Genomic DNA, 27,146 nt, shown 5'->3' with positions numbered 1-27,146 from the left:
CCAAGAACCGCATTGTAATACTTCAGATTTATGGAATATCTAACCACTTCACAACACATTATCGTAGCAAACTCTACAGCCCCCTCCCACAGCACACGCCTGCGTTATCGATGTACTTTGGGGGGGTGTGGAAGCGCTGACACAGACCAAGTGGCACAGAGCCACCCGCAAATTTGTGGTTTGAGCCGGAGAGCTCTGAAGTGACGATTTCCTGGCTCCCGGCTCACTCTCAGCTATCACGCTCCCAGCTACCGCGTTTAAAGCAAAAGAGAAATGCCAACCCAAGCCCCAAGGCTGGAGATTGTTTGCTTTTTCATTTACACGTAAATTAATATGCACTCGTAATAACCAAAGCCGGGACCTCCTGGTACGCTGCCAAGGAGAGATCTCTGGCAGCTCAGATTCAGAGCTCCTGACTCACAGCAGTTTAGCAGCTATTTAAGGCACCCCCTCCACCGGTTGTTGACTGAGCATCAGGCAGGCTCTATTTGAGGCGCATGCAATGCGCACTCCGTTTCAGAGCAGTCGCAAGCCAGCTCGGAAGGCTGGTTCAGCAGCCCGAAAACTCTGCCCTTTAACCCTAGAGATGTGGCCGCTCAGTGGTGAAAAGGCAGTCTGCACAAACTCACGATCCCAGGGTTGGGGTGGTCAGCTGGTAACCCCCCCCCCATATAACTCGCACCTGATAGGCCCTGCCGCGCTGAAGGCACCTGTGAAATCAGTGGCTGCGCAGACAGACAGAGAGAGAAGAGCCAAGAAAGATTGCAGTCCCAACAGCTGGCCTGGGAGCACTTCTCAGCTCCCGTCAAAGCAGCACGACCTAAAAATACACCAGAGGGAGCAAAACAATGCTCGCTGCGAGACAAAGATGGCATGCGAGAGAAGCAGAGGCAGGGTGGGGTGTCCTGTTTACAGCACAGCTCTATTATCAGCCTCGTCCATTAGGCTGGGTTCAGCCCAGCCACACCTGGCTGCATATTCTAGACTCCCATCGCTAGCTGAGCATCTCTGATCTGGGGAGTGGGGGGGACGGACGTCCAGAACAGAACAGCTCGGAGATAAATGGAACCGGCACTATCTCGGACCACCAGTCTGGCAGCTGCCTCGCTTCTTCGGCTCCTCCGTCTGGGACAGCTCCTTTTTAATTACCTAGTCTTGTTTTACACACTGAAGGAAGATGGGGGGCAGGGAATCAGTATTTTGGAAAGGAGGCAAAAAAGGGGGTTCTGCTCCTTCCTCGCCCCCCCCCCAATACTCAGCTGCATTGGCTCTCAGGAACGCATGCAACAGTCCCTTCCTAGTTCATACGACTGCAAGATGCAGAGGGTCAGAAATAAAACATCTGGATAGAATTCAGTGGGCTGATTACATACGATCAATGCACACAATGGAATATAATACTGTTGCGTACAATACAACCAGAGCCACAGGAGCTAACGGGAGTCCCACATTCCCTTCTCCGCTCGACTTCTGCACTGTTTTTCACTAGCGGTACAGCAGGTATCTGAACTGCTGCTGCTACTCATCTCAGCTTGACCCCAATGCTGGAAAGAACTCCCCATTTTTCCTGGAAGGGTGAGGTAGAAATTTAATAATAAAACTGTGTTTCTCAAACTTGGGTCTCCAGCTGCTGTTGGACTACAACTCCAATCATCCCTGACCGCTGGGGTCCTGCTAGCTAGGGATGATGGGAGTTGTAGTCCAACCAACAACACTGCAATAAAATATTCTCTTTGAATTAATGCATGGGTAGCTGAGTTCTCCGAGTGTGGGTGTGCATGCACCACTCTTCTCCAGACAGTGGTCTGAGTGCTGGAAGTGTTTCATGCTGCTGCAAAAACCAAATGTCTCATGTGCGGTCTGGTTCCATAAGTTTACCATGTGCTCAGGCATTCTTACATCATACTTATACGTGCAGCTAAGCATACACCGGTATGAATGCACGTTGCATATGAAAAGAAACCTTAAACAGAAGCAACATTTTTGTAGCCTGGAAGACCTTTCTCCTTGCAAGACCCATCAGCCTAAAGCAGTTGGAATGGCTGAGAAACTGCTCAACGCTTCTGCCTAGGCAGGCCTTACAACCTTTGGATGATCTGACAAGCGCTGCCACTGTGGTTTCCATTTATTGCAATACGCAACTGCGGGTTGCCCTTTTCTCGTAGCGCGATTGTTTAAACCAAAACCATGAGTGCAAAATAAAAGCTGCAAATTACTACAACAACCACAAGTCATAAAATAGGTTGTGAACACTAGCTACACTAAGACAAGAGTACACATACAAGGTACAACCACAATTATTAGTAGCCTTAGGGGAGCTGCCAAATATAGCACAAGTTGCCAAGTATGACCAGGTCATCTTTCTACAGTAGTTCGAAAGCATTGTATGTTTTAACTGTTAGCCACTTTTGAGTTTCTTCTGGCCGAGAGTTATTAGGATAAAAACAACAGAAGAATTATGCAGCTTTTGTTGATAGCACCCAAGAACTTTGCTATTATTATTATTATTATTATTATTATTTTGCACTGCATTCTGCAGGGAGGCACAGGCAGCAATAGCCCCAAGTCGCAGTGCAAAACCTTCTGACAAGCAAAACCTTCTGACAAGAGTAGCACAAGGAAAAACAGCAACCTAGCAATGACCCAAACAAAGTATTAACATTCCACGGAAACTTCCCGTGTAGAGAAGTTCTTTCAGAACCACCACAAAACGAGCACCACAAATCTTCAACACCCGCAGCAAAGGAAACATTTAGATCCCCATCTGCACTACACATTTATATAAGCAGCACCACACCCCTTTAAAAGACATGGACTTCCCCAAAAGAGTCATGGGAGCCATAGCCTTCTAAGGATGTTGTTGGGAGTTGTTAGGCGACCCCTGTTCCCCCTCGCAGAACCACAATTCCCAGAGTTCCCTAGGAAGAGGGATTGATTGTTAACTACCGCTCTTGAGAATTGTAGCTCAGAGAGGAAAGGGGGGGGGCGGATCCTAAGAACAGTCAGCAGCCTTAACAAACTACCATTCCCAGGTTTCTTTGGGGCAAACCATGGCTGTTTAAAGCGGTGTGCTACTGCTTTCAATGTATATAGCACAGATGGAGCCTATTATTATTGTGAGCAGCCTGGCTGCAACAAGGAAGCGGTAGTAAACAGACCCAGACTCTGGACACTGTTGAAACTCAGGAAAATTGATACTGCCAACTCTATGCCAGCCTTGGTGCCCTCCAGGCATTTTGAGCTCCCAACAGCGTGAGCAATAGTCAAGGCTAATAGGAGAGCACCAGTTTTTTTGGGGGGGTGGGGGTAGGAAGATACTCTAGATCAGTATTTCCCAAACTTGTCTCTCCAGCTGTTTTTGGACTACAACTCCCCTACCTGGCAAGACCAGTGGGTCAGGGATGATTGTAGTTGGAAAACAGCTGGAGACCCAAGTTTGGGTAAGCCTGCTCTGGGTTCTCCCCTCCACCCAGGCACGTATCCTACTGCTTACAGTTCCACTAGGCCCAGCTCATAGTAGAGACACTCTTATTTTCCATTCTTTGCTAGGCAGGAGAAGAGCCAGCAGTTGTTCGCAATATAAAAGCTCTCTTCCATCAGCTCCATCCACCCACACAGACGACGCAAAGTGGAATTTTTGTCCTTCGGCATCCAAACATTTCCACCCAGCCAAGAATACGCCCAGTTTGCTCTATTTGGCAAGCAGCATCACGACTGACCAACCAACTAACCAGCAACCCCCACCCTATACACACACACACACACACACACACACACACACACACGCCCTAACTAGCCAACATGCCGGGTGCTTCCCAAAAAAAAGGCAAAGGTTTCACAGTGGTTTCCCTCTCTGCTCTTGGAGTGGTGCACTTCACCTAGGCTGCAAGGAAACTATTTGGCGGAGAAGTTCCAATGAAAACCCCCAGCGTCAGATGGATGAGTCACCTCAGTTTTTTTGTAACAGCAAGTTCCTGAAAAGTGAAATATCACCACAATGTGCTGCAAGCCAGAGAGAAATGCTCCCTTTGCCCTGGTTGAGAAGGGGATGACTGCCAACTACCGCTCATGTCTGTTCCGAAGCCTCTGCTTTGCTAGTTTCCATAACCTACTTTCTTATCAGCCGATTAGCAAGCAGGGACCAGTAGATTCTGCTGCTCCGTTTTAACTGCCTAGACAATCTCTGGGCAGAAGCCTCGAGTCTTCTGGCCCAAACTACTCCCACCGATTCCATTTTGCTCCCAGAAATCCAGCGTTCTGGCACTGGACGGGTGGGAAGGAGGCAGAAGCAGCCTTCTCTCCTCCAGATAGCGGCACTGAATGGCCCAAACTGCGGCAAGCAAGAATGATCACTGGGCACACAGGGGGAAACCCTAGGTGACCACACCGTCCCCAACAGCTCTCCTGGAGCCAAAAGCAGCATGGAGAAAACAGTGGTGCTTCTTCCACCACCCTCCATTGGTTTGCCTGGGTCCAACAGTCATTTGGATTCTCCCCCTCTTAGAAATGATTCCCCAAACTGCAATTGCACCCGGCTAAATCAGCAAAAGGGATGAGATAGCCAGGACCCACAATGTCAGATCAATGCGGGGACCAGCTGCCATTCACTCTGGGCTTTTAAGAACACAGGAACACAGGAAGAGCCTGCTGCATCTGGCGAATGAGTCATTTAGTCCGGCGTCCCGTTCTCTTAGTGGCCAACCAGCAAGCAGGATTCTAGCAAAAAAGCACTCTCCCTTCCTGAGGTTTCCAGCAACAGGTATTCAATAGCACAGCTGCCTCCAACTGAAGGCACGGGGGGGGGGGATACCCATACCCATCACGGCTAACAGGCACGAGTTCGGAAGCCAGTCTCCAGCAAGAAACATGGTAATGTTATGGAAAAGCTGGTGCCTGGATTTCCTTATGCCCCTATTGTGACATGCCTCTGAGCTTGCTGTCCATTATTTCAAAGCCTTGAGTGCTTCAGCAGAGAAAGAGAGAGAGAACAGTACATTAAAGGAAGCAATTGGTAAAATTCACCAGCCAGGGCTTACACTTAAGAGTGGAGGTCAAGAGGACTAAGGTTGGCAATGCACTTTGGAATGCCTACTTTCTGAACATGTGCAGAGGTCTTCTTGAGGAGCCACAGCCCACCCACACCCCATATATCCAGGCAGCAGGGGGAAGTTATTACTGGACGGAGAAGCTCGAGACATAAGCACCTTTAATGGGGAGAATAAACTATGCCAACAGCATCCCCCTGGGGTGAGGTTCTTGGGGTGGGGCAGAGAAGGATAACTCTCAAGCACACTACCTGCAGAGTGCATCCTCCTCTACCAAGACTAGCAAGATCCTGTCTGCTCAGAAGCACAACCTATGTTAGCAGTTTGTATGTCAGCTTCCACAGAACTGTTTCCATTAAGCGGTGACTAATCTCTACTGTTCCGGCACAAATGCCCCATCAGGATCTCAGCTCTGCATTTGAAGGCTGTCAGAATGCCAGATTTAAGCCATCTGTGCAGCGATGATGCCAGGCAAGACTGCTTGGCTCCCCCCACCCCACCACGATACACGAGAGGGTACTAAAGGCATAGAAACGAGCAACTTGGACCTCAAACGCAGGAAAAGCTGACATGAGATCCCCCCCCCCCCCCAGTTTACAGAACTGAGAGGAATTAGCTGGTGGCTCACACGGCGGTTTTACTCAACTTAGACCGAAGCAAGCATCACATTTTCCAGCTTGGTAAGAGAACGAGACCAGGACTGAAATCATGGCTTTCGTTAGCATCCACTCCACAATTAAGTGCCTTCTCGGAATCAAATGCACCAGCAACAGGCAGCTGCCACTGCCACACCCTGCCCGTCTGTTTCATGTTTAGATATCTAATGGGTAAAGAAAGAGTAACTTTGCTCTTGAAGAAGAGGCCAGGAGCAGAACGACATGCTACACCAGGAGTGGGGAGTCCTTCGTCCTCCAGATGCTGCTGGACTCCAACTCCCATCAGCCCCCACCAGCAAGGCCTGGGGTGCTGAGAGATGCAGTTCAGCAACATCTGGATTCCCCCCACTGATGCTAGACACATGTGCATCTTATGAGAGCATGCCAGTGGAGATCCCTAGGGGGAAATAACCACCCACTACTACTTCAATTTAAATTACCCTGCCCTGAAACGTAGTTTTTCTTCCATAGTATTAAAAACTCAGATACAATATAAAAGCTAGGGGCCAAATCGCTCCTTAAACAGAGCTTGCAGTTGCCAAAACAGAATGTCTAGTTGCCATTTTGGGGGCACAACAACTCAAGTCTTATTTTTCAAATGACGGACTGGCTGTGATTGATTCTCAGTTAAACATCTTGCTAGTTCAGATGACAACCTTGAGCTGGGTTGAGAACTTTATCTGGGGACAGTCCAAATATATATCATCCTATTTCTTCTGGGGTTTTTTCCCCCCTTAATGGTGACACAGACCATTCAGAATATTCTTCACAACTGAGCAGGGTAGTAGGGTGGGGTAAGTGAAGACAAGCTGCAACAATGAACTGTAAGGTTGTGCACTGCTCCTGCTCAGGCTGCACAGAAAAAGCATTCTGGTTCCTGAAATTCATTCCGATTGTGCAAATAAAATATAACTGAAAGAATTCTACAGGATGGGCTATTAGTGTGTGAAAACAGTCCAGATCCAGTTATCTCCAGACATGCACCTCCAGATGGTGGAAATGTCAGGCGTCATCCTGGTGCCCAGAGATCTTCACAAGTGGCAGTCAGGTGCAAAATGCCCCTGGCTCCTGGCTAATTTCAAACACAGACACCCAAAGGAGGCGAGGGGGGACTTAGCAGTAAAGTGGTGTATGCACAGAAAGGTTAAGGGCATCTGTCCTCCAATACATCATTCCAACTCTTCCTGCTCCTCATGCTTCTGTGAGATGGAGGGAGAACCTCCGCCTGCCTTTTGTTGTGTTTGCAAGAAACATGCAGTTGGGCCCCCCAATCCCAGTACCACAGTGTGTTAAGGCTGCTTATGGAGACAATGAAACCTTCCCACCCGGGAGCGCAGACACACTGCATGCAGGGCAGCCCTGTGGGTGCAGCTCTGTTGCATGAGTGCTAGCATTCTTGGCCTGCTCACCTACAGCACTTTGTACCACTGCTGCCTACTTTGCACCCAAGGAGGCCCTAGGCAAGCAGCAGTAGGGGATTCTTCTGCCCCCTCCACCCCAGCCCCAAATGCATTTTATAATCAGCCAAAGGAGGCTACACCCTACGACTGGCCCCTATCCTGCAGCCGCGATGCCAGATGCACGGTGGAGGTGCCAGTGGGTCACACTCTGGACCTATGCTTCTTCTCTTGAAGGGACAAGTCCCAGAAACTGTATGGATCGAGAGACTGCAATGGCAGCCACCAGACCTCATATATAACCATCAAAAACCTGTTGCCTGGCCCTCAGCCACGACTGAGCTTGCTGCGATGCTAAAAAACCGTTCATAAACATCCTAATTGTGGAGTAAGAGAGAAAGAGACCACCATGCAATGCTGAAATCAACACTCCTGCTGAAAGTGAATTGGAAGATCAACTGAAGGGGTTTGGGGGGGGGGGAGAGAAAGTGTCTCGGCATATTAGGGAAGATGGGCATATTAACCGTTTGATGCTGCAGCCAGGCCATAATTGTGCCAAACCCCGGAGCTGCTCCTCTATAATCTGGCCCTAATGTAGAACTCCACTGATTTTATTATGGTTCAGGGCTTTTGGCAGCTGAAGAGATGCGTTTGTCATCTGGCGATGGGCATCTGGTAACTGCAGAGCATTCTGCTCTCAAGTTCTCTGGAGCAACCTCCCTCAAAGCACAGGGACAGGGGAACCGCCTGGCCCAGAGAGGCTGAAGAGAAGGTACCAAGGAGGGAATATTTCACATAGGCATCAGGCACCATTTTTATCCTTGGTATTTGCAAGCAGCCTTTTGTACTATTTATAGCAGAAAGCGGTGCATATGTCTTAAATAAAACGAGGTGGCATGAGCCGTTGGTGGAAAGAGGCACGAACAGCTGAATTTCCTAGGTGGTAAAACACACACACACACACACAATATGAAAACTTTGGCTGAAAGCCCTTTTCTTTTTTAAAGGAGAGAATAACTTGCCTCCTTCTACTTTTGCTCCAGTATATTCCAGCCAGTGTCTTGATGGGTTAGAAGATGGTAACAACCCTCTGTTGCGGTTGTGTTTGCAGGATACTGTATTAATGAAGATGGGGTGATCGTTTTAAGAAGAGGTAAATAAGAAAACGAAATGAAAAGGTGACTCAACAGGGCTTACATAACGTTGAGTTGTTTGCCCTGCGATAATAGAACATAACTGACAATACTTACCTATTGTGCATGGATTTGATTGCCAGATACAAATGTACATTTGTACTTTCCTTACTTCGCTCTTGCCTCCGTGATAAACCTTTTAGCGCCTGTTGAAACATGTGATATGAAAAAAACTCGAGCCGGGTGATGCAGTTCTGTGGCAAGAACTGTTATCAAATCATAGTGGATCTTGTCTTCCTTGGGGCCAACTTGTTATTCTACAGTTTATTTACCTGCTGCTTTTTTGGTTCAAGGGTTCAACCTATGAATACAGGTTAATCGCAACAATATTAAACAACAAAACCACAAAGCACCTACCAGCCACACAGACAGAGCTACAGAGCATTCCACCTCTCACTTAGCAGCCAAGTTAACTCATATCCCCATCCCAGCTGGTCCAATGTCTCAGTAAGTCCATCTACAACAAATCACTCCACGAAGGAGCGACCCAAAGGGACAGTCTCTTACCCTTTGGGGTTGCCCCACTGACAGCAGCCTGCTGTGTTTCCAAATGAGTAGGCTCAAGCTATGGGAGTGGCCGGGTTCTTGCTCTTGATGGGCAAGGCTGGTGGTGTTGTTTTCCAGGTGCAGCAGAGCAAGGCTGGGGAATCTAAGGTTGCTATCCATCTCCAGCCAGCAACAGTCCTTCCACTGCTACCTGCCTTCTCTTGGTAGCCGCTTTTCTGTTCATGTGCATCCAGCGTTCAAAATTTACTGGGTGCATTTTGCACCTGCCAATCAGCCACTTGAGGCCAAGTGAAGATGCCTGGGTGCCAGGACGGTGACCGACGTCTCCATCTGGAGGCGCATGCCAAGGGATCCTTGGATCGTGACCGTTTTCACACACTAGCAGCACACCCTGTAGAAGAATTCTGCTATATTTTGTCTGCACAATCAGAATTCCAGGTGCCAAAGAGCCATATTGAAAAATATGACTTTCGAGCCACCTGACCCCAAAAATTGCAACTAGACATTCCATTCTGGCGACTGTAACCCTGGTTTAAGGAGCCATTTGGTACCTTAAGCAAACACTGGTTGCAACACTGGTGATAATCCTCCCACGATTCCACTGCCAACCATCTCCAAATGAAAAAAGGACTGAGGTTTCCTCTTCCTCCTTTCAATTCTTGTGCTCCTCAGTAACTTTAGGATTGCTAACCACCTAACCAGGGGAATAACCACTACCACCACAACCTTACAATATTTTAGTGCTTCTGGGCCCGTTGCCAGGGTTGTGCGAGCACCAGGATTGGGGGCTAGCTGCCAGAGTTTGAACAGAAGCCGGAAGAATCGTTTTCACATAGTGTGCAAGGCTCAACTGTGTCATCCAACATGTGTGTAACCAAGGAGGCAGAATGATGAGCTCAGAGCTAGCTCATCATTTCTGCAGGAGCTGTGACACGAGGGGCTGCAGGGTGAATGTGCTTTCTCCGTAGCCACCCGCCGCAGGCTCCCTAAGGCTGAGGAAGGCAGGGTGGCGGCAGAGCAGCTTGGTGGCGGATGTCAAGGGGATTTTTCTCACGCCCACTTCCCTTTGCCCCAAACAGAAAGAAAAAGCACAGGCTGTGCCCACTGTATGCACCACCACAGGGAAGATTTTTAATATTATTAATTCTGCTCCATCCACCACCTCTGCCCAGGTGCCATGAGCACACACATGCTATGCAAAGCAGGCTGAGAGCTCCTTTGGGGGGGAGGGAGAACCCAACCACCTCTTCATGCGAGCCTATTACCTGCCTTGCCATCTCGTATTCCTTTCATTCTACCCACTCAGCCTGAAATATAAATTCGCATGCCTCTAAGGCACTGCGTGTACTTTCCCTGGCACGGCAATAACTACTTTCTGCAAATGGGAGTCATTTGTCAAGGCCCTCTGGTAACAGGGGTAGTATTTTTAAAAAATGGAACACAAAAAACACACCTCGGTCCTAACTAGTACCAGAGTCGGAACTGGATAATGAAAGAGAAAATGGGATCTAAGGGATCAGGTCTCACTGAAAACAGATGGCATTTCCCAGCCTCCTAATTTTGATAAGCAGCCTTGAGGGGATCTAAATCTTACAACGCTGCTAATGCCTTGTGGGATCTGTGTGGATCTCTGGAGCAATTCTCCGTTTTCCATTTGTTGCGCTGGTAATAGAAAACAGAAGCAGGCATGTGTTTAAACTTGGATCTGCCACGATCTTGCAGAAACGTGCATGTGCGTGGGAGGGGGGCAATTTAAAGAGCAAAGCAGGAATGCAATATCTCCACTGCATATCCTTTTTGCTTCTCAAGTAGTAACCTCTCCCGCCCTGCTTCGCTTTTGTGGGTTTCTGCATATCTGGGTGCAAACACTCAAATCTCCTGACATCAAGAATCATCTGACCCTGAGCTCTCGGTTCCTTATTTAAACACACTCAGCTTGTATGATGTACACAAAACACAAGTGAAATCTACACTTCTGTATTCCCCTTTGAGCTGACAAACACATGCCCTGAACTCCAGCCATTTTGCTGATAGGAATGTTGTTACATGAGGGTCGCCAGGATGCCTTTGTCCACCAGAGGGGGAAATACTTTCTCTCTAGGAAGAGTTTCTCTATGTGTGTAATGCAGGGTCTGAAAGGAATTACTAGGGAACAGAGGGTGTTTTTACAGAACACCCCCTTGCTAGGACAGAGAGATCATGGCTGTGATGTGTGTCAGCTGCTCAAAATAAGGCACTAAGGAGTTACCGGTATTCAGTCTTGTCCCACAGCACACACAGCCTTACTTTTTAACACTGGAATTCAATTACTTCAGTTCAGATCTCACCATTCGCTCCTTTAGGTGATTCACAAAGTAAAAAAGATACGCTCATTTCAAAAGGGGAAATGGAAGAATGCAATCCTTTTTTTACTAATCAAACATCTTATTAGGATGGGTTTCAATATTTTCAAAGGAAAACATTGGCATCAATACACTAATAGATATAAAGGTACACTTATATGAATTTAATGGAGAGCAGCTAAGCCAGAAATTGGGGCAATTTCTTATGGAGTTTGGCCATAACATTGCACTCTACTGATTTCATTGTGGTCCTGTCTTTGGCAACTGAAAATAATGCATTTGTCAACTAATGATGGGACAGCTGCTGACCTCAGAGCATCTTGACTTGCTGTGTGTGCCTGGGGGAGTTTAGTAAGTTGTCATAAGCTGCACATGGAGCAAGAGTAGACAGGCTTCTATAAGCTAGCAGCCCAGTGTTATTAATTCCCCCCAACATCATAAAACAAAATAAAGAGTTTAGCAGTTTCTCCAATAAGATGCACATCCACCAAACTGGTCAAAAGGCAACCTGTTTTAAGGCAACTCTGTTGTGATCAGATCCACCTTCACTGACATTTCTTACTGCTAGAGATAACTGCAAAGTTAAAAAAAAAGCATCCAAAAGCTGGATCAATGGTTTGATGTGACAGCTAATACAGCCTTGCAGAGCCTCAGCTACTAGATCAAACCAAAACTCCCTGAAAGAACTTCACTCCTTTGCCAGCAAGCTGAGCAACAGATTCTAAGACTAAAATGTGCAGAGGTGAAAAAACTTCACTCAAAATGCACTGTTTCCTCAACTTATAAAAAACAACACAGCACTATGAAGTGTTTTGGCGTACTCTTTGGGATAGGCCTGGAAAAACACATATATTCCTGCAAGAATACAATCTGAACGGACAACTGTTAATGCTTTATTTTCACAGTTTAGTCTCCCTCCTTAAGGGAGCTTGCATAAGGTGTTAGGTACATATGAACTGCAACAGGTACATATGATCTGGCACTAGGTACTCACCCGAAGATTAAACAGGCATGGCTTTCGATTCTTTAAAACAGTAAGTCAAGCAAACCACAGGAGCAGTAAAGGAAGATCAGTAAGCCAAGCCAAGCTCCCCACAGAATAAGAGAAGCCCAGCTTCCCAAAGCACAAACACAGAGCGTCTATACGCCCTAGAGAAGAATTTAGAGGAGGGGAACAGCAAGAGACTGAGGCTGCCACAGGCACAGGCACATCCTTATCTCGGTTTCCAACTTCTGATCGATCCATCATGCAAATGCTTAAGCTCCTGCTTTTTGCTGTTATGTACAGGATCACCTGGATAGGCTAACCATTTTGTCTGCAAAGGAACATTGGCCACGAACTGGCTGGTGCTAAATCAAGATGACCCAGATACAGTTGCCTCCCCCCCCAAAAAAAAACCCTGCAGAGAAAGGAGGTGGTAGTATATCACAGCAATGGAATCACCAAGTGCAGCAGAGAGGGAAAAGAGTACTATAACGGGGCATCACTACTCCCCATCTCTGTCCAAGTTCTGTCCTGCCCCCCCCCCATTTCCCCAGACTAAATCCTTCTCCTGTCCTACCTACATTAAGCTCCTACCATGTTCCTTAGCCATTTATCATAGCAAAGTACACCGAATACAAAGCAGAACACCCTGCTACTGCTGCCCCCATTACTTCCATATACCTCCCCAGGTGCTTGCTGCTCCCACCATTTCACAACAGAGAAGCCCTCAGCTGCTACTGCTCTTCACTGATCTTGGCCTAACTTTTCCACACCCACTGTTTGACCTGCCCTATAGCTTCCTCTGTTCCAAGACCATTTGCAAATGTTTTTACAAATCCCCACCTGTTCAAGCAGCCTCCATTTTCACAGCCCAGTAAAGTCACTAAATATTCCCTCCGAGCCCTGAACCTGCTTGGTTCCACCTGCAGCACCTCCATCAATTATTAGTCCTCTAAAAAAAAGATGCCACAACTCTTGTTTTTGTTGCAGCAGGCTACTATGGCTCCCCCTCTGGAAGCTGACCCTTTTTTTTCTTCTATGCTCCCATCCAACATTTGCCCATCCCATTTCTTCACCGTATATACGTATTTTCATACCTTCTCTCAAATAGGCATCCTAACTTGTGCCACAAGCAGAGTTCCAGCCTGCAGTGCAAGCAGCTCCAGGGAACACCCCCACCCCCCAAAACAGCACCGCCCACCTTCTTCCTCCACACCCACTTCATTTTAAACTGCTCTTTTCTGAGCCTTCTTTCAGCTGTGCAAGGTCCCTTTTCCCCCTTCAAAATAATACAACTCTGGCTGCATTCCAAAGCGTGGCCACATCATATGGCAACAATGATACTTGCAGCCTATTAATCTCCAACGTTGTGTTGTTTTAGCTTTCTCCAGCACTCAAAGCGTAGGCCTTTTTCAGGGGAGCTTTCCACCAGGCTCCCAAAGATCCCTTTTTGGTGTGGACAAAGCCGACCCACGCACCAAGAGTATAATATGTAGGCAGGATTTTATGAGGGGTGTATGTGTTGGTTCATCCCAACATGCATTACGTTACAGTTTCTTGATAGGAGAATCTCTCCTGGAGTTTTTGCTGCCTGTTCAACCCAGCAACTTGGGTCCCTGCAGATTGCCTGAACTCAATCATGCTTAATAAGCTTATTGTCAGCTGTAAACTGGGGGGAGGGGGGGTCCCCTCATTATTCACACCCTACGCCCCCTCGACTTAACCTTTGCCCCTTCAACTCCACAGACCAATCGCCCTCAGATGAAGGGCAGCATACAAATTTAATAATTGCTCGACTACCTCAGAAACTACCTCAACCCCCCTCGCCTTCTTTGCACATTTTAATAGCAACGTGCACCCATTGCTTTCTCAGCCCCCCCCCCATCCCCGAACCCATGACTTGTCCTCATGCAGCCCCTTCTCCAACATGGCTCCCCCACCTTACTTCCCCCTCTCTACTGCACCCCACCCAGCTGCTCAGCCCCCCAACAGCCCTCAAACACTTTCTACACCCCCCCACACACCTCGAACTTACCGGTTTTATTCCCCTTCCTCGCTGTTTGCTTGCTTGCTTGCTTGCCCACCTACGGCCCCTAACCTGCTTCCCCCTCAGGCGGCTACCTACCCTGTCCCCCCCCCCCACATGTAGTTAGGCCTAGCCAGGTCTCGTTTAACGGACGCCCCGCCCCCCCCCAGTTACCTGCCCGGCCCCCATCTCCGCCTCGACGGTGCTGCAGCTGGAAGGGGACGGTGGCCCTGAGCGGCTGCAGCCCGCCCCGGCAACACGAGGAGGTGCCTGCCGCCATGGACCAACCCCGCCACCTTCCAAGCTCCGCGGGCGAGGTGGCCGCGCCAGCAGCTTCTCGAGCGCCCGGCTGCAGACCCTCTGTCGCCGCCTCCGCCGCCGCGACTGAGCCGCCCGCGGGACGCCCCTGGCACGGGGTCCCCTTTTCAACGCGCTTGGGGCGGGACGCCGCACGGCGGATGCCGGTCATTGGCCACCGGAGTTGGGTTGGGCGGAGTCCCCGGTAAAAGACCACGCCCACGGGACCGCCCCCTCTGCCCGCTCGCCGTGCACAGAACGGAGGGCCAATGGGGAGGCTTCGGGCTTCTTGCACGCAGCGCGCGACCTCTTCCTCCTCTTCCTGCAGGTTTGCTTAAGACGGTCCCCATAGACTTGTGCTGGTAAGGCTCCTATGCAAGGTTGCTCGGCTTGGGGGTTTCTCGAGTTGTGGTGGGGTTTTGTGTGCTTGCCCCAAAGGTAGAGGCGGGAGCGAGAGAAATGCAGGGTTGGTTTTTGGTTTTTTTTAATGCAAGCTGCGATTCGACCGAGCAAAGCAGCACGCTATCTCCCCCCCCCCCCCAAAAAAACCAACCAACCCCCGAAAAGAAACAGCTGGCGTTCCTTCTAAATTCACCTTTTATATCCAGCAGAAAATGGGGTTTTAACACATGGGCGTAGCCGGGGGGGGGGGGAAACTGCCCCTCTAAATCAAGCAGGTAAATCAAAACACTTAACTAAAAGTACACATTAACAGATTTTTCAGTACACAAGGGGTCGAAAGAAAGACATTTAAAACAATCGTTGTTGAGACGTTTCATTCCAAATCTGCTCAGAGCCAGGCAAAGGATGGTGACAGGTGGGTGTCCTGCCCCCCCCAGCATAAATCCTGTCTACAGCTGTCACACGTCGCTAACCCATATGCTATCGCTGGCATGCTCTGTCCCCACCAACAGCCTCTAAATGCAGAGGCCCTGACAACACAGCCCTACCTGTAACCAATGATCTCTCTCTCTCTCTGGGCCTACTAGGCATGTGACAAGATGGCAAACACAGCTCGCGGAGGAAGCACAGACGTTGCAGGAACAATGACAGAAACTAGGCCAAATTAGTGCCAAGTATACAAAGTGAATGGTGGAGTGGCAAATAGATGGGAGGCTAGGAGAGGAACTGGCTTGCACTGGTGCAAGAGACTTGGCAGTTAACTTAGATGAGATGGAGTGCAATATTGGACTGTTAAGGAGCAGAGGTTCAGCACTTCTGAAGTTTAGCAATTAAATGTCAAGGTGGGGAACATTTTTTTCCTCCTTAGTTACCGGTACTTGGAAGTCTGAACTCTCCCTGCATTCTTAAACATAATGAGGCAAAGCCTCCTTTCTGACCATTTTGCTATTACAGGTAAACAAGGAGGAGGGAGTCAAAATTCCTAAACAAGGGGAAGTTTTCCAACTGCATCCCCAAGCAAACAATGGAACAAATTAAAGGAGCTGTGCTAAAATTTGGGAGTGCAATAAGTCATGTAAAGAGCCTTCCTTCCTTATTTATTTATTTATGCTTTATTATTTTGAAAGGCATTTTTACCTTTACTAGTCTTCTCTGGAGTGTCTGCAAAGTAGCTGATGTGGTTTGCCTATCTCTTATAGAAGCTAGAGCAGACTCCCTGAAGCCTGAAGGAGATAAGAGGCAGGGATAAAGTAGCAGCAGGTGCTCCTGTTTCTGCAAGAAAACTTCCTTGCACAGAACCTCAAGATAGATCTCCACATCCTAGGCCCGCCCCCCCTAGTTTGTAAAGACTTGCCAAGTGATTCACAGGTCAGCACTGGATTTAAACCATTCTTACAGGGCCAGAGAAGTCAACACCTAGCAGATTTACTTGCACATAAATTCCTTTGAAATGGATGGGCCTTGTTTCCATACAAGTGTGCTGAACACTAAAGCCTTGAGACTGCTATGTGCATGTACTTAGATGTGACTAACCAGCCGGTTTTAAATTGTTTCAATGTCTTACAGGATTTACATTTATTTTATTTTTATAGTTTTATTCTGTTACAAGCCACCACCCTGGACTCTATTAATGCTTGTCAGTAAACAAAATAAAAACCTACTTCAGTCTCTGGTCCTGACTAAATAAAAACAGAGGGGAAGCCATAATAGGTCTGTTACAAGACTAACTTTCATTTTGTAGCACCTTAAAAAAACTAACAAATGTCTTAACATCGAAGGAACCCCAGGTCTCTGTTTTTATGTGGAAGTAAGTCCCACTTAACTTAGTGCAATTTATTTCCAAGTAAATATTCAAAAGACCAGTGTGCACAATTTATTAATGTCCCAGAAATCCCTTCACCTAAAGTGGGTCCTGCAACAATTGTTTAAAAAAGAAAGAAAAATGGGATAGAGAAGGGACAGTGTATGCCTATACGTTAATTCCACAGTTTGAATTACCATGGAGGAAACCACTCCACCCTCAAATCCTGGGAATTGTACTTTTGTGTAGGGGCAAAAATTCAGTGCTACAGACCTCTTCATCTTATAGCTCAATTAAAGGTTCTAATACTGGAATATGGAACCTTTAACCTTCCAGGTATTGTTGGACTCCAACTCCCAGGAGACCGAGCCAAGATGGCCAATGTCAGGGATGACTGGAGTTGTAGTCCAGCAACATATGATGGGCACCAGACTCCCAAGTCCTTGTTCTAGTATGTCTGTAGTGCGCATGTGCTTGAGAGGAGCTACACATTTTAAAATGTAGGTCCTAGATCTGGACATCAGAGCTACCCACTTGCAAATGATTCTTATGTTAGGTTCTTATGCCTTTGGAACAACCCCCATTGTAATTCAAATAAAAGGAAGATTGATAACTTCTGCCTATCAGAACACCATTGTAGTTTTGCCTAGGTAAGGAGATAGACCAGGGCAGCACTTGGCTTTTGTATTTTCAGAAATGAGAAATTAGCCATTTTATTTTTCTCTCTCCTAGTAGGCCTTGGTACAACCTGAAGCCTCCATATCATAGCCTCAATTGAAAGTCCAGTTGCAACCTTTATCACTAGCTTCCTCCATTTTTGTCGCCCTGATGAAGGGTTCTGGAGAACTCGAAAGCTTACCACACTATCTTGTGACATTTTGGTTGGCTTAAGAAACGTATTACCCCAGCAGTGTTTTGGATTACGTCTTAAGGACCAAAACCGCTGCTTTGCTTTTTGTGGCACCCCGGAGTATATTATAATGATGAAGATGCATTCCTTATCCTGGTTTTATGGTTAGACTGCTGACCTACTCCTTCGCACGTCCTTTCTGCACCATATCCTGTCTCCACCCACTCGCACAGTTCAGGTTTATAGTGCAGCTGAGCCATTTAACTTCATTGCATCAATGATGGTCCAAGTGCAAGAACACTGACGTTCGCATCCCACCCCCCAGCTGGCTGACACTTTCACACCAAACACGCTCAGAGCATTTAGCTCCCTTTGGGGGTTGAACCACCATAAATTTAGCATTTGCATTTTTAACTGCTTATGTCTGCATCTGGCTTTAACAAATTTCCATGTTTTAAGAGGCATAAATTCAACTTGCTGATAAGTTGTATGCCAAGTTAAGACAGTGGAGAGCTCACCCGTGGGTATGAGTTAGCTATTTATTAGTAGCACTAAGACAAGATAGGCTACTGATAGCTTGGATTTCACTATCAAAACTCTACTCATACTTAATTACAACACTATTACTAAATTCCAACCTTATTACCTGTTACTGTAGTCTAGCTGTATTCAGAAACCTGGATATGGGATACATGGACTAGACCCACAAAGCATCTCAAACAGACTTACTATGCCACTGTCTGAGGAGTGCCATAGATTTTTTTTAATTCTGCTTTGATTTTAATCTGTAAACCTCCTGCTGTGGCAAATCTTTTTAAACTGACCCAGTTGTTCATGCCCCTCCCATGCACTGGTTTTACTGTTTATGTATTGTGTTTTTTAAACTGCAATAAAAATGAGATTTTAAAATCTGGACATCACCTCAGGGACCCATTTGGGGCTAAAAAGATGGGGGTAGAAATGTTATGTGTTTGGTTGGTTCCCCCCCCTTTTTTTTTTGAAGTTTTGAGCCAAATGCACCAACAGGGTATCTCATAGAGTGACATGAATGGTGATGACTGGGGTGACCCCAAGCTTGTTTTAAACAAGCTTGTTCTTTAACTCCTTCTTTAGTGAGAAATTGCAAGAGAGATTCCCAGGGAGTCTCTGCTTGAGCTGAAACCAAGCTGTGGGACACACATTCTATTGGCAAATAAAGGCACAATATCTCAGGGAACAGTAGGGATGGCTCAAGAGCATATGTTCTGTGGGCATAAGGGTTCTGTGAACTTCATCTGAACCTCTGAAATGAATAAGGCACTAGGAACTGAAAGTAAAGAACCTGGAACAAGCCTCAACTGCAGGGTAGTTGTGAGGACAAAGAACAGAAAGATTATAAAGCCGTACAGCATACACACTATATTTGAAGCATCTCCTGACCCCCAGCACAAGGAATTCTGGGCACTGTAGTTTGTTAAGATTTGCTGAGAATTCTGACTACTGTGCCTAGAATTCTCTGAAAGAATGTGCTTAAAGATAAGTGTGCTTGCAACTGTAGTCTGATCCTAAACAGCTAGTTAAGAGTGTGGTGCTGATAATATTGAGGTTGCAGGTTCGATCCCTGTATGGGACAGCTTCATATTCCTATGTTGTAGGGGTTTGGACTAGAACTAGATGATCCCCAGGGTTCCTTCTAACCCTACAATTTTATGAAGACTCAGAATTAAGCACTGATCTACACATAGCTACCTGGTGGTGGGAGAACCCACTTTAATGGGGATACTTCTAACCAAACATGCTTAGGAACAGGCTACAAATCTCAAGTAAGGCTTACAACTCACATTACAGTAAAAGATTTGCATGCAGGCTTCTTAGATGTAAGCCCCACAGAACACAACGGTATTTCCTTCTGCATAAGCATGCATACAGGTAGGGGCCTGCCAAACCTGTTCTTTATAAATGTTCCAAGGCACCATATTTAATAATGATTTGTATTTTAGTTGATTAATTGACATATGAATAAAGCAATATCGTTTAGTTTAGATTATGCATGCTGCTATACCATTAGAGGATTTCTGTCTTACTGTAAGGTTAAAAGCAAGGTTTTTCAGAAAACTGCACGACCTGACACTCCCCACCCCAATGTACCATATTAACTTCTTTTTTAAAAAAATGCATTGCCCAATTAGTCAGAAGTTTTTTAGTAGAAGTTTTAAACTGATTAATCGACCTAATCAGTCAACGAGATGGAGCCTTAGATTCAGTAATTCAGCCCTTCGTAACTTCTCCAACATCCCAAGGGTTACTGAAAGAGATAATCGTGCACCTTTTCCTTACACATAGGGGAAGCACCGCCTCCGTTGCCCAAAGTAAAGATGGTTCTTCCACCACGAAAAACGCAGGCTGGGCCCCTAACCAAAGATGGCGGATCCAGCATCGGGGCGAGTGCGAACCGCACTGCACTTGAGGACGCTTGACCTCGAGTGCAGGAAACCACCAACGGTGCCCACCTCAAACATGGCCGCCCCCGCTATAAAGAGTGGAGGAGCTGCCCACAACCAAGATGGCCGCGGCACTTCACCGGCGACTGGTTCTCGGAGGCGCCAATCCCGACTCCAAGATGGCGGAGCGCCGTCGGCGTGAGGTGAGGTTTGTCTGCGTCACGTGACAGGCAGGACGGGGGTGTGTGTATCCCCGTCGTGTGTCCCGGCGGAAGAGTGAAGGGAGTCGGCTGAAAGGTCGCAGCTGGAGGGAAAGGGAAAACAAAGCGGCGCGGCCTAGCGCTGGAGAACCGGAGACACGCCAGTCACCACGGATACAGCCGGAGCCAACGCGGCGGCCGGGGCGCAGCCACCCTCGCTGCCTCCGCCGCCTCCTCCGCCGAGGATGTCGCGTAGGAAGGTGAGAGAGCGCAAACCGAGCCAAACCCCCTTCCCGTCTCCTCTCCTTTAGCTGCATAGACCGTCAGGCTCGAAAACCAGTTAAAAACGTAGGCCTTCAAGCCCCTGCATCATCTCGCGTCTTGATTGGGCGCCGCTGCCTCCCGCCGCAACTTCTATGGCCATCTTCGCCATCAGTCAAGCGCAGCCCCCACCCTCAACGGTTATTTGTTTCCCTCCACCCTTTCGGTGATTGTTGTGTCCCGCCTTCTTTCGTTGCTCATTGGCTCCGGCGCTGAAATGCCATTGGCTGCTTTCCCTATCACTTCCTACTGGCGCGGTTTTCTTTTCCCCTCCTCCCCCGTCGCTCCTGTTCCCAACGACTTCATACTTGGCTAGGTGCCTTGGGAGCGGGTGTTGAAGTAGCTGCTGATTGGCCGGGCATTCTGGCCTGAATTGGCGTCCACGGAGTCCCGCCCCTCTCTTGTTTCTCCGTTTCCCATTGGGGGACAGGGTCGCGTAAAGGTCCTCCTCCTCGCTGTTGTGATTGGAGGAGAGGGAAAATGGCACAGAGGGTTCAAAACACAGCAAGCAAGATGGACTGGGCCATGGGGATGGGTAGCAGCCAAGGCTATAGTTTTGTGCCTACTTGTGTGTAAGTCCCATGGAATTCAATAGGAGTTTCTTATAAGTAAATCTTCTTACAATCGGTCTGCATGTATAAAAGGATTGATCATTCTAGCTGCAAATCCAAGTCGTTTTTTGCAACTATCCAGTTTTAAATACAGATAGAATTAGTTTGATTTCAGGAGAGTAGGAATCTTACACATTTTTAGAGGACTTTCCATAGTCTCTTGCAACAAAGGAAGGGAGGCTGCAATGTGAATGACAATTCACCAAGAGGTTTAATAATAGGACATGTTTCGTAGTAGCTGTATTTTGAATTGGGCTGCAGTCTTGGTTTTGAACCATCAAGTCCTTTAACTTGGACAAGAACCAAGTTTTGCTACCCTGTACAAATCTAGCTTAAAAGAGCAGATTTCTAGCCCACAACATGTTAAACATGCAGTCTGGAAGGCTCAAAGTTCCAGTCTTCATATTGCTTTTTAAAATGTATTTCTTTTATGAGACACACACGTGCATATACACCATGGGGGTTGACCCGATTCCTACCTGCTTAGAATCAGCCCTGCTGTAGCATCTGGTCCTTCCAGGTTGTTCAGTGATCTCATTAGTCTGTATATTAAAAAAGTGCCTGTTTCGCTAAAGGTTCACAACAACAAAATATAACATTTAGCAGACCAGTTTTGTTACTTGTGCAGATTGTCTTAAAGCAATGAGTAATAACCTCATTTCATGCAAGTGGAAAGGAGGAACAAATATTGGGGGAAAGAAAGTCATGGGGAGTGGGGGAGAGAGAGAAAGAGAGAGAAGGGGTAGGATAGCCTACTTTAGGCTCTGGTCCTGACCCCATTTGTCTCCAGCTGCACCCACCATGCAGCTCCACAATATATTACCCCTAGGTAAATGTGGCCCTCAACAGAAAAAAGGTTGACTGCCCCAGTCATAATCAGAAATGAATTGGGATGGCACCTGCAGCATTCAAAGGCCCACCTTCATATCTGTTTGGAGTGCTATATAAATGAAATCCTCATTCCCTGCAACTCTAGATTGTTTTCTCCCCCTTCCCTGGTATCCCTCTTGTGTCACACACATCATTACAAGTGGGGAAATAGAGTCAGAGGGGAAAAAAAATAAGTGGGAGGAATTACAATAGAAATTGGAAAGCACGATGGGGGAATTTGCTCTCATGGTCAAACTTAAGGTCCTGAAAGAATTGTGAGTCAGAGGAAGGCTATTCTTTATGCTTGTTCAGTCCTGCAGTGGAAGCCAAATTGAGATGTTTGCCTTTCCCTGCAGTGTGCTGGCTTGTCTCACATGCTTGAGTCTCTTGTAGAGCCATCTGGTCTGCAGCCCCCCCTCTATGCAACACACCTGGTGTCTGCTCCTGCTCTGACTACTGAATATATTGCACCAGCTGTGTGTGAGGTGGGGTGCTTTCTGCTTGTGTACATGGATGGTGTACAATCCTTCCTTTCCCACTTACCCCCTACAGGTAGCAACAGAACAGATTTCCCTATCACTGCATTTCTGTCACCTGTTATATTTCTGCCTGCCCGAACCAGGCAGCAACTCTTGAATTTGTGGGAAGTGGCTGATGGGTCTTTCATCTGTTGCAATGTCGTGCTCCTACAAAAAGAGAATTGTTTTGTGACAGGTTCAAAATTGATGCCAGTAGTAGCAGACTGAGTTCAAGAGCCAAACTTGGCTACTCTTTCTTGCAGAGTAGAGAATAGGTTGCCATGCTTGTAGTAAGAGATGCATTGTGCTGGCAAAAAAGGAAAAAGGTTATTGGCTTTAGGCTGGCTATTTAAAAGGAGCGGCAGCTGCTTCTACAAATACAATGTTTGTTTCAGACTTGAGGAAAGCTAGTCTGGGTAGTAGGTTTGGGAACCTGTGGCCCTCCAGATGTTGGAGTATAAATTCCATCCTGCCTAACTGTTGGCTGTGCTGGCCAGGGCTGATGGGCATTTGAAGATCAACAGGTTTCCCATCCTTGCTTCATAACTTTCAATCTTAAGTGGATTGCTGTGTGCCCCTGGATGAATTGTTCAGCTATAGCTTTTGTTCCCTGGGTTTTGAGATCTCATCCCTGTTTGGTGGCAATTGCAAAAACAGACTTTTGCTCAGAGTGTGTCGATTCCTGTGATGTGAAGATTGTGGTATACACAGACTGGGTGGAGTTGCCACTTTTTGTCCGGTCCTGTGTCTTTTTAACAACAGAAATCAAGGAGGTGAACCTTTACCACTACTTATCTTCATGCTAGGAAGAAGAATTGCCTGCACACTTAAGGCTTGCTAATGCACTGTACCATATCCTCTCCTATTGTGTTGACTGAATGTGCGTGAGACTTGGGTTACAGGCACAATATGCTTCTCCTCAGGCTGAAGACTGTTTTGAAGTTGTGGCCAGCATACAACAGAGCTCATTTCTTCTGATGGGATTGTTCCTGTTGCCTTCTAGACAAAGTTCTGGAGAGTTTGGTTTGACCTATGCAATTCCTCTTGACTGAAATCAGAGATCAGTACCGTCACCATGTCCCATTGCAATCCCATATACTAAATGAGCACTCACGTATAGTTGTATGCACGGTCTGGACAGCAAGAGCACAGAGAGAAATATTCTTGTGGCTGTGTGGAGATTCATCAGTGCTTTAGCCTAAGCGTTTTGTTCCAATCCGTTGTAAGAGGTTTCTGTTTTGGCTTCTGCAAGCACAGTGCGCAATACTTTCTAGTTTACGATGTCTGTTTTTCTGCAACATTTTAGTTAGTGCTGCTCCTCAAGGAGCAGACCCCAGATAAATGATGTGTGTTGCTTATGTGGCTGAGTCTTTGGCCTTTCAGAGGAATGCAGGCAGCAGTTCTGACGGAACCGAAGACTCCGATTTCTCCACGGACCCAGAGCATACAGACAGTTCAGAAAGTGACGGGACGCCACGCCAGTCTGCGCGTGTGACTCGCTCTTCCGCCAGGCTCAGCCAGAGCTCCCAAGGTAGAGCGTTTGAATGTTTGGTCTTAAGCCTTATTCTAAATGGCATGAGCTGTACAATAAGCTGGTGTCTGCCCTCCTCACCCCACTCCATATGCAGGCACAGCCAAAATCTTAATTGGAGACATGCTAGCTTTAGTCCCACCCACCCCTGAAGCCCTGTAAGCCATTGCACATTCTGCGTTAACCACCTTGTGGACCTGCAACAGGTCAGTCTGTAAGAAAATGACCTCTACATAATAACACCTTTAAAACGAGCTTGGACATCAAGTGGATGATATTGATGGGCCAGTAATTAGAATTCTATCTCCCTGGAGGATTTCCAGACTTCTGTTTGGTGTATGCAAAGAAGCAGCAAGGAGAGGCATTGCAAATGTTGGGTATTCCAGTATTATTCCTATATTCCAGAGAGAGGCTGAGAGAGTGGCTCTGAGATCAGAGCTGAGTTGGGATTTGAACCCAGGATCTGCTCGCTCACATCCGTTACTTACACTGGCTCTCATATACTCAAAATATGAGTTCAGTTCAAAACTGAACTTGGGCATGGAGTAGTATCAGAAAGAAGCTTGTTTATTACCTTGCTGTTCTTTGCTCCTTAACTTGTGCTTTTGAAAATCCTGGCTATATTAAAATTCTTAAATCCTCAGAACGTATGTTGATGATGTTGGGAAGGCAGGCTGCACTGTGTCCTTCCATGCAGGGGGCAGATGTTTTTGCAGTGTGAGTGTTGCAGATGGTTTCTCCCAATGAAACTTACGTGTGTGTGTTTCCCCACTTCCTTACCACCCCATCCTCTTAAAACTAGATTCCAGCCCGGTTCGCAACCCACCATCGTTTGGAGCAGAGGAGCCTGTTTATTCCACCCGGAGGGTAACCCGTAGCCAGCAGCAACCCACACCCGTGACTCCCAAGAAATATCCCCTTCGACAGACCCGCTCGTCAGGATCTGAAACGGAGCAAGTGGTTGACTTTTCAGATAGAGGTTTGTAAATGGCTGGGCAGGATATAGAGTGGCTAGAACTGGCACAGATCATGCTGAATTTCTTTATACCATGTTCTTCATCAGATTTCTTTACAACTTCGATGACTTCTAGGTTAGGTTGAGGGGCACTAGCTTAGCCAAGGCTGCTTTCGAAATACTAGTTGCTGTGTTGATCCCAAAGAGAGTAAAAGCACAGCTGAGATGATGCCCAGTTGAAATCGCCTTTTATCTGCCCCTCTGATTTCTTTCTGCATCTCAAGATCACCCTGGCAGTTTTGGTCAGGAGAGCAACAATACATTTCCTAGTACAGTACAGTCATACCTTGGGTTACAGCTGCGTCAGGTTGCGTTTTTTCAGGTTACGCACCCGCCGAAACCCAGATGTATCGGAATGGGTTACTTCTGGGTTTCGGCAGTCGCGCATGCGCAGAAGCGCCGCTGCGGGTTGCAAACGTGCATCCTGCACAGACCACATTCGCAACCCGAGCGTCCACTGTACAGTGGTACCTCGGGTTAAGTACTTAATTCGTTCCGGAGGTCCGTTCTTAACCTGAAGCACCACTTTAGCTAATGGGGCCTCCTGCTGCCGTCGCGCCGCCAGAGCACAATTTCTGTTCTCATCCTGAAGCAAAGTTCTTAACCCGAGGTAATATTTCTGGGTTAGCGGAGTCTGTAACCTGAAGCGTATGTAACCTGAAGCGTATGTAACCCGAGGTACCACTGTATTGCTTTTTTAGGCCTGGCATTTTGACCTACAAGGGATTCTGGGGAGGACTCCCCCCCCCCCCCCAGTTTATTGGGCTCTGCTCACTTTTGTAACATTGTGACTACACAGACACTAAAAACGCCGCTGACCATGATGAGTCGCCACCCCGCACGCCGACTGGGAACGCCCCGTCTTCCGAGTCCGACATCGACATCTCCAGCCCCAACATGTCTCACGATGAGAGTATCGCCAAGGATATGTCCATGAAGGATTCGGGGAGTGACCTGTCCCATCGTCCCAAACGCCGCCGATTCCACGAGAGCTACAACTTCAACATGAAATGCCCGACGCCCGGCTGCAATTCATTAGGTACTGTGGAACCTTCCATGATCTGAGATTTCATTAGCGGACTCTCCTCTTGCCCAAATCCCCCACGTGCCCTTTCTTGTTACCAGCCCTAAGGCGTGTTCCTTTGGCTCTCCACAGGACACCTGACGGGAAAACACGAGCGGCATTTCTCCATATCTGGATGCCCACTGTATCATAACCTTTCAGCGGACGAATGCAAGGTAATTTATTCTCTTGGAAAATGAGCTTGTGGCAATGGAAAGAGATCAGTCAGGAGGAATGGCATGGGGAGCAGAGAGAATTACAGCACAGTTCATCCCACCCACCGTCTCTCCTCTTTTCAGTGCTGCTTTGCAGGAGAGAAGCGGTGCTCAGTGTTTGGACATACAGCATGGCCATGTAATGTGCAGCGCAGCCTTTGCCAACTTGCTGACCTTCAGATGTTTTGGATTACCATTTCTATCAGCGGTGCTGGCTGGATCTGATGAGAGCTGTAGTCAAAACCATCTGGAGAGCACCAGGTTGTCAAAGACTGGTGCAGTTCCTCTCCTCTGAGCGTTGTGATTTGTGACACAGAAACAAACACGGGGACAAAATTCTCACGGGAAGCACGCTATTTGAAGCATACTTAGGAATTTCTGTTCTCAGGCTTGTCCAAAAATCCAGCAAACCTATGATTTGAGTTTTAAAATGGTTATTTGAAACTTGAATTGAACCCTTCGTTTGTAGGCTTTCTGTATGTTGGTGTTCAAAATTTCAATTTACAAATTTGCTTTTTGCTATTTCCCCAAGAAAGTTAACATTTTTTAAAAAAATTGTATGCTGTTGAACACCAGCTGTTTGTAGCAAATGTCTCTCTGTGCATGATATTCAGAGTCTTTTTTGCACGTGACTAAGAAATTATTTACTAGGGACTCTGGTAGTAACTGCTGAAATGAACTTGAGGTGGTAAAATGGGGCAGGGAGAGGTGATCAGATTTTCTCATATTGAATGCTTGTGTAGGAATTAGTTAAATTATTCTTTATTTTGTAAAATTATATCCTACATCTTCAGCCACCATGGTTTCTGGGGCAGAAGACAATACAAAAATACAATGAAATCTAAAAATTCACCTGTAATTTGGGGCAGAAATTCCTGATG

At 47.2% G+C, this 27,146-nt stretch overlaps 2 protein-coding genes across 5 annotated transcripts in view; one reads left to right on the top strand and one right to left on the bottom strand.

The window, feature by feature from the left end:
• Positions 1–14,542, bottom strand: part of FAM117A (family with sequence similarity 117 member A) — a 38,643-nt gene extending 24,101 nt beyond the window's left edge. Inside the window, exon 1 of one of the 2 annotated variants that reach the window (XM_080979427.1) lies at positions 14,326–14,542. In XM_080979427.1, coding sequence (XP_080835553.1) covers positions 14,326–14,431 — 106 coding nt within the window. In that variant the 5' untranslated portion in view covers positions 14,432–14,542. Of the gene's footprint in view, positions 1–8,348; positions 8,404–14,325 lie in introns of those variants that run through there. The other variant, XM_080979428.1, reaches the window with a different exon arrangement.
• Positions 14,543–19,325: 4,783 nt separating this feature from the next.
• The window catches only part of KAT7 (lysine acetyltransferase 7), a 29,758-nt gene continuing 21,937 nt past the window's right edge, over positions 19,326–27,146 (top strand). Inside the window, exons 1-5 of one of the 3 annotated variants that reach the window (XM_080979346.1) lie at positions 19,326–20,381; positions 23,825–23,972; positions 24,775–24,951; positions 25,787–26,026; positions 26,144–26,226. In XM_080979346.1, the coding sequence (XP_080835472.1) occupies positions 20,367–20,381; positions 23,825–23,972; positions 24,775–24,951; positions 25,787–26,026; positions 26,144–26,226 (663 nt within the window). In that variant the 5' untranslated portion in view covers positions 19,326–20,366. The remainder of the gene's footprint in view (positions 20,382–23,824; positions 23,973–24,774; positions 24,952–25,786; positions 26,027–26,143; positions 26,227–27,146) is intronic. The other 2 variants (XM_080979344.1, XM_080979345.1) reach the window with 2 other exon arrangements.

The sequence above is a fragment of the Podarcis pityusensis genome (assembly GCF_964106645.2).
Source record: "Podarcis pityusensis genome assembly, chromosome: 13".
NCBI classification, from domain to species: Eukaryota; Metazoa; Chordata; class Lepidosauria; order Squamata; family Lacertidae; genus Podarcis; species Podarcis pityusensis.
The sequence above is the reverse complement of the archived record's forward strand: the minus strand, read 5'-3'. Positions and strand labels throughout refer to the sequence as shown.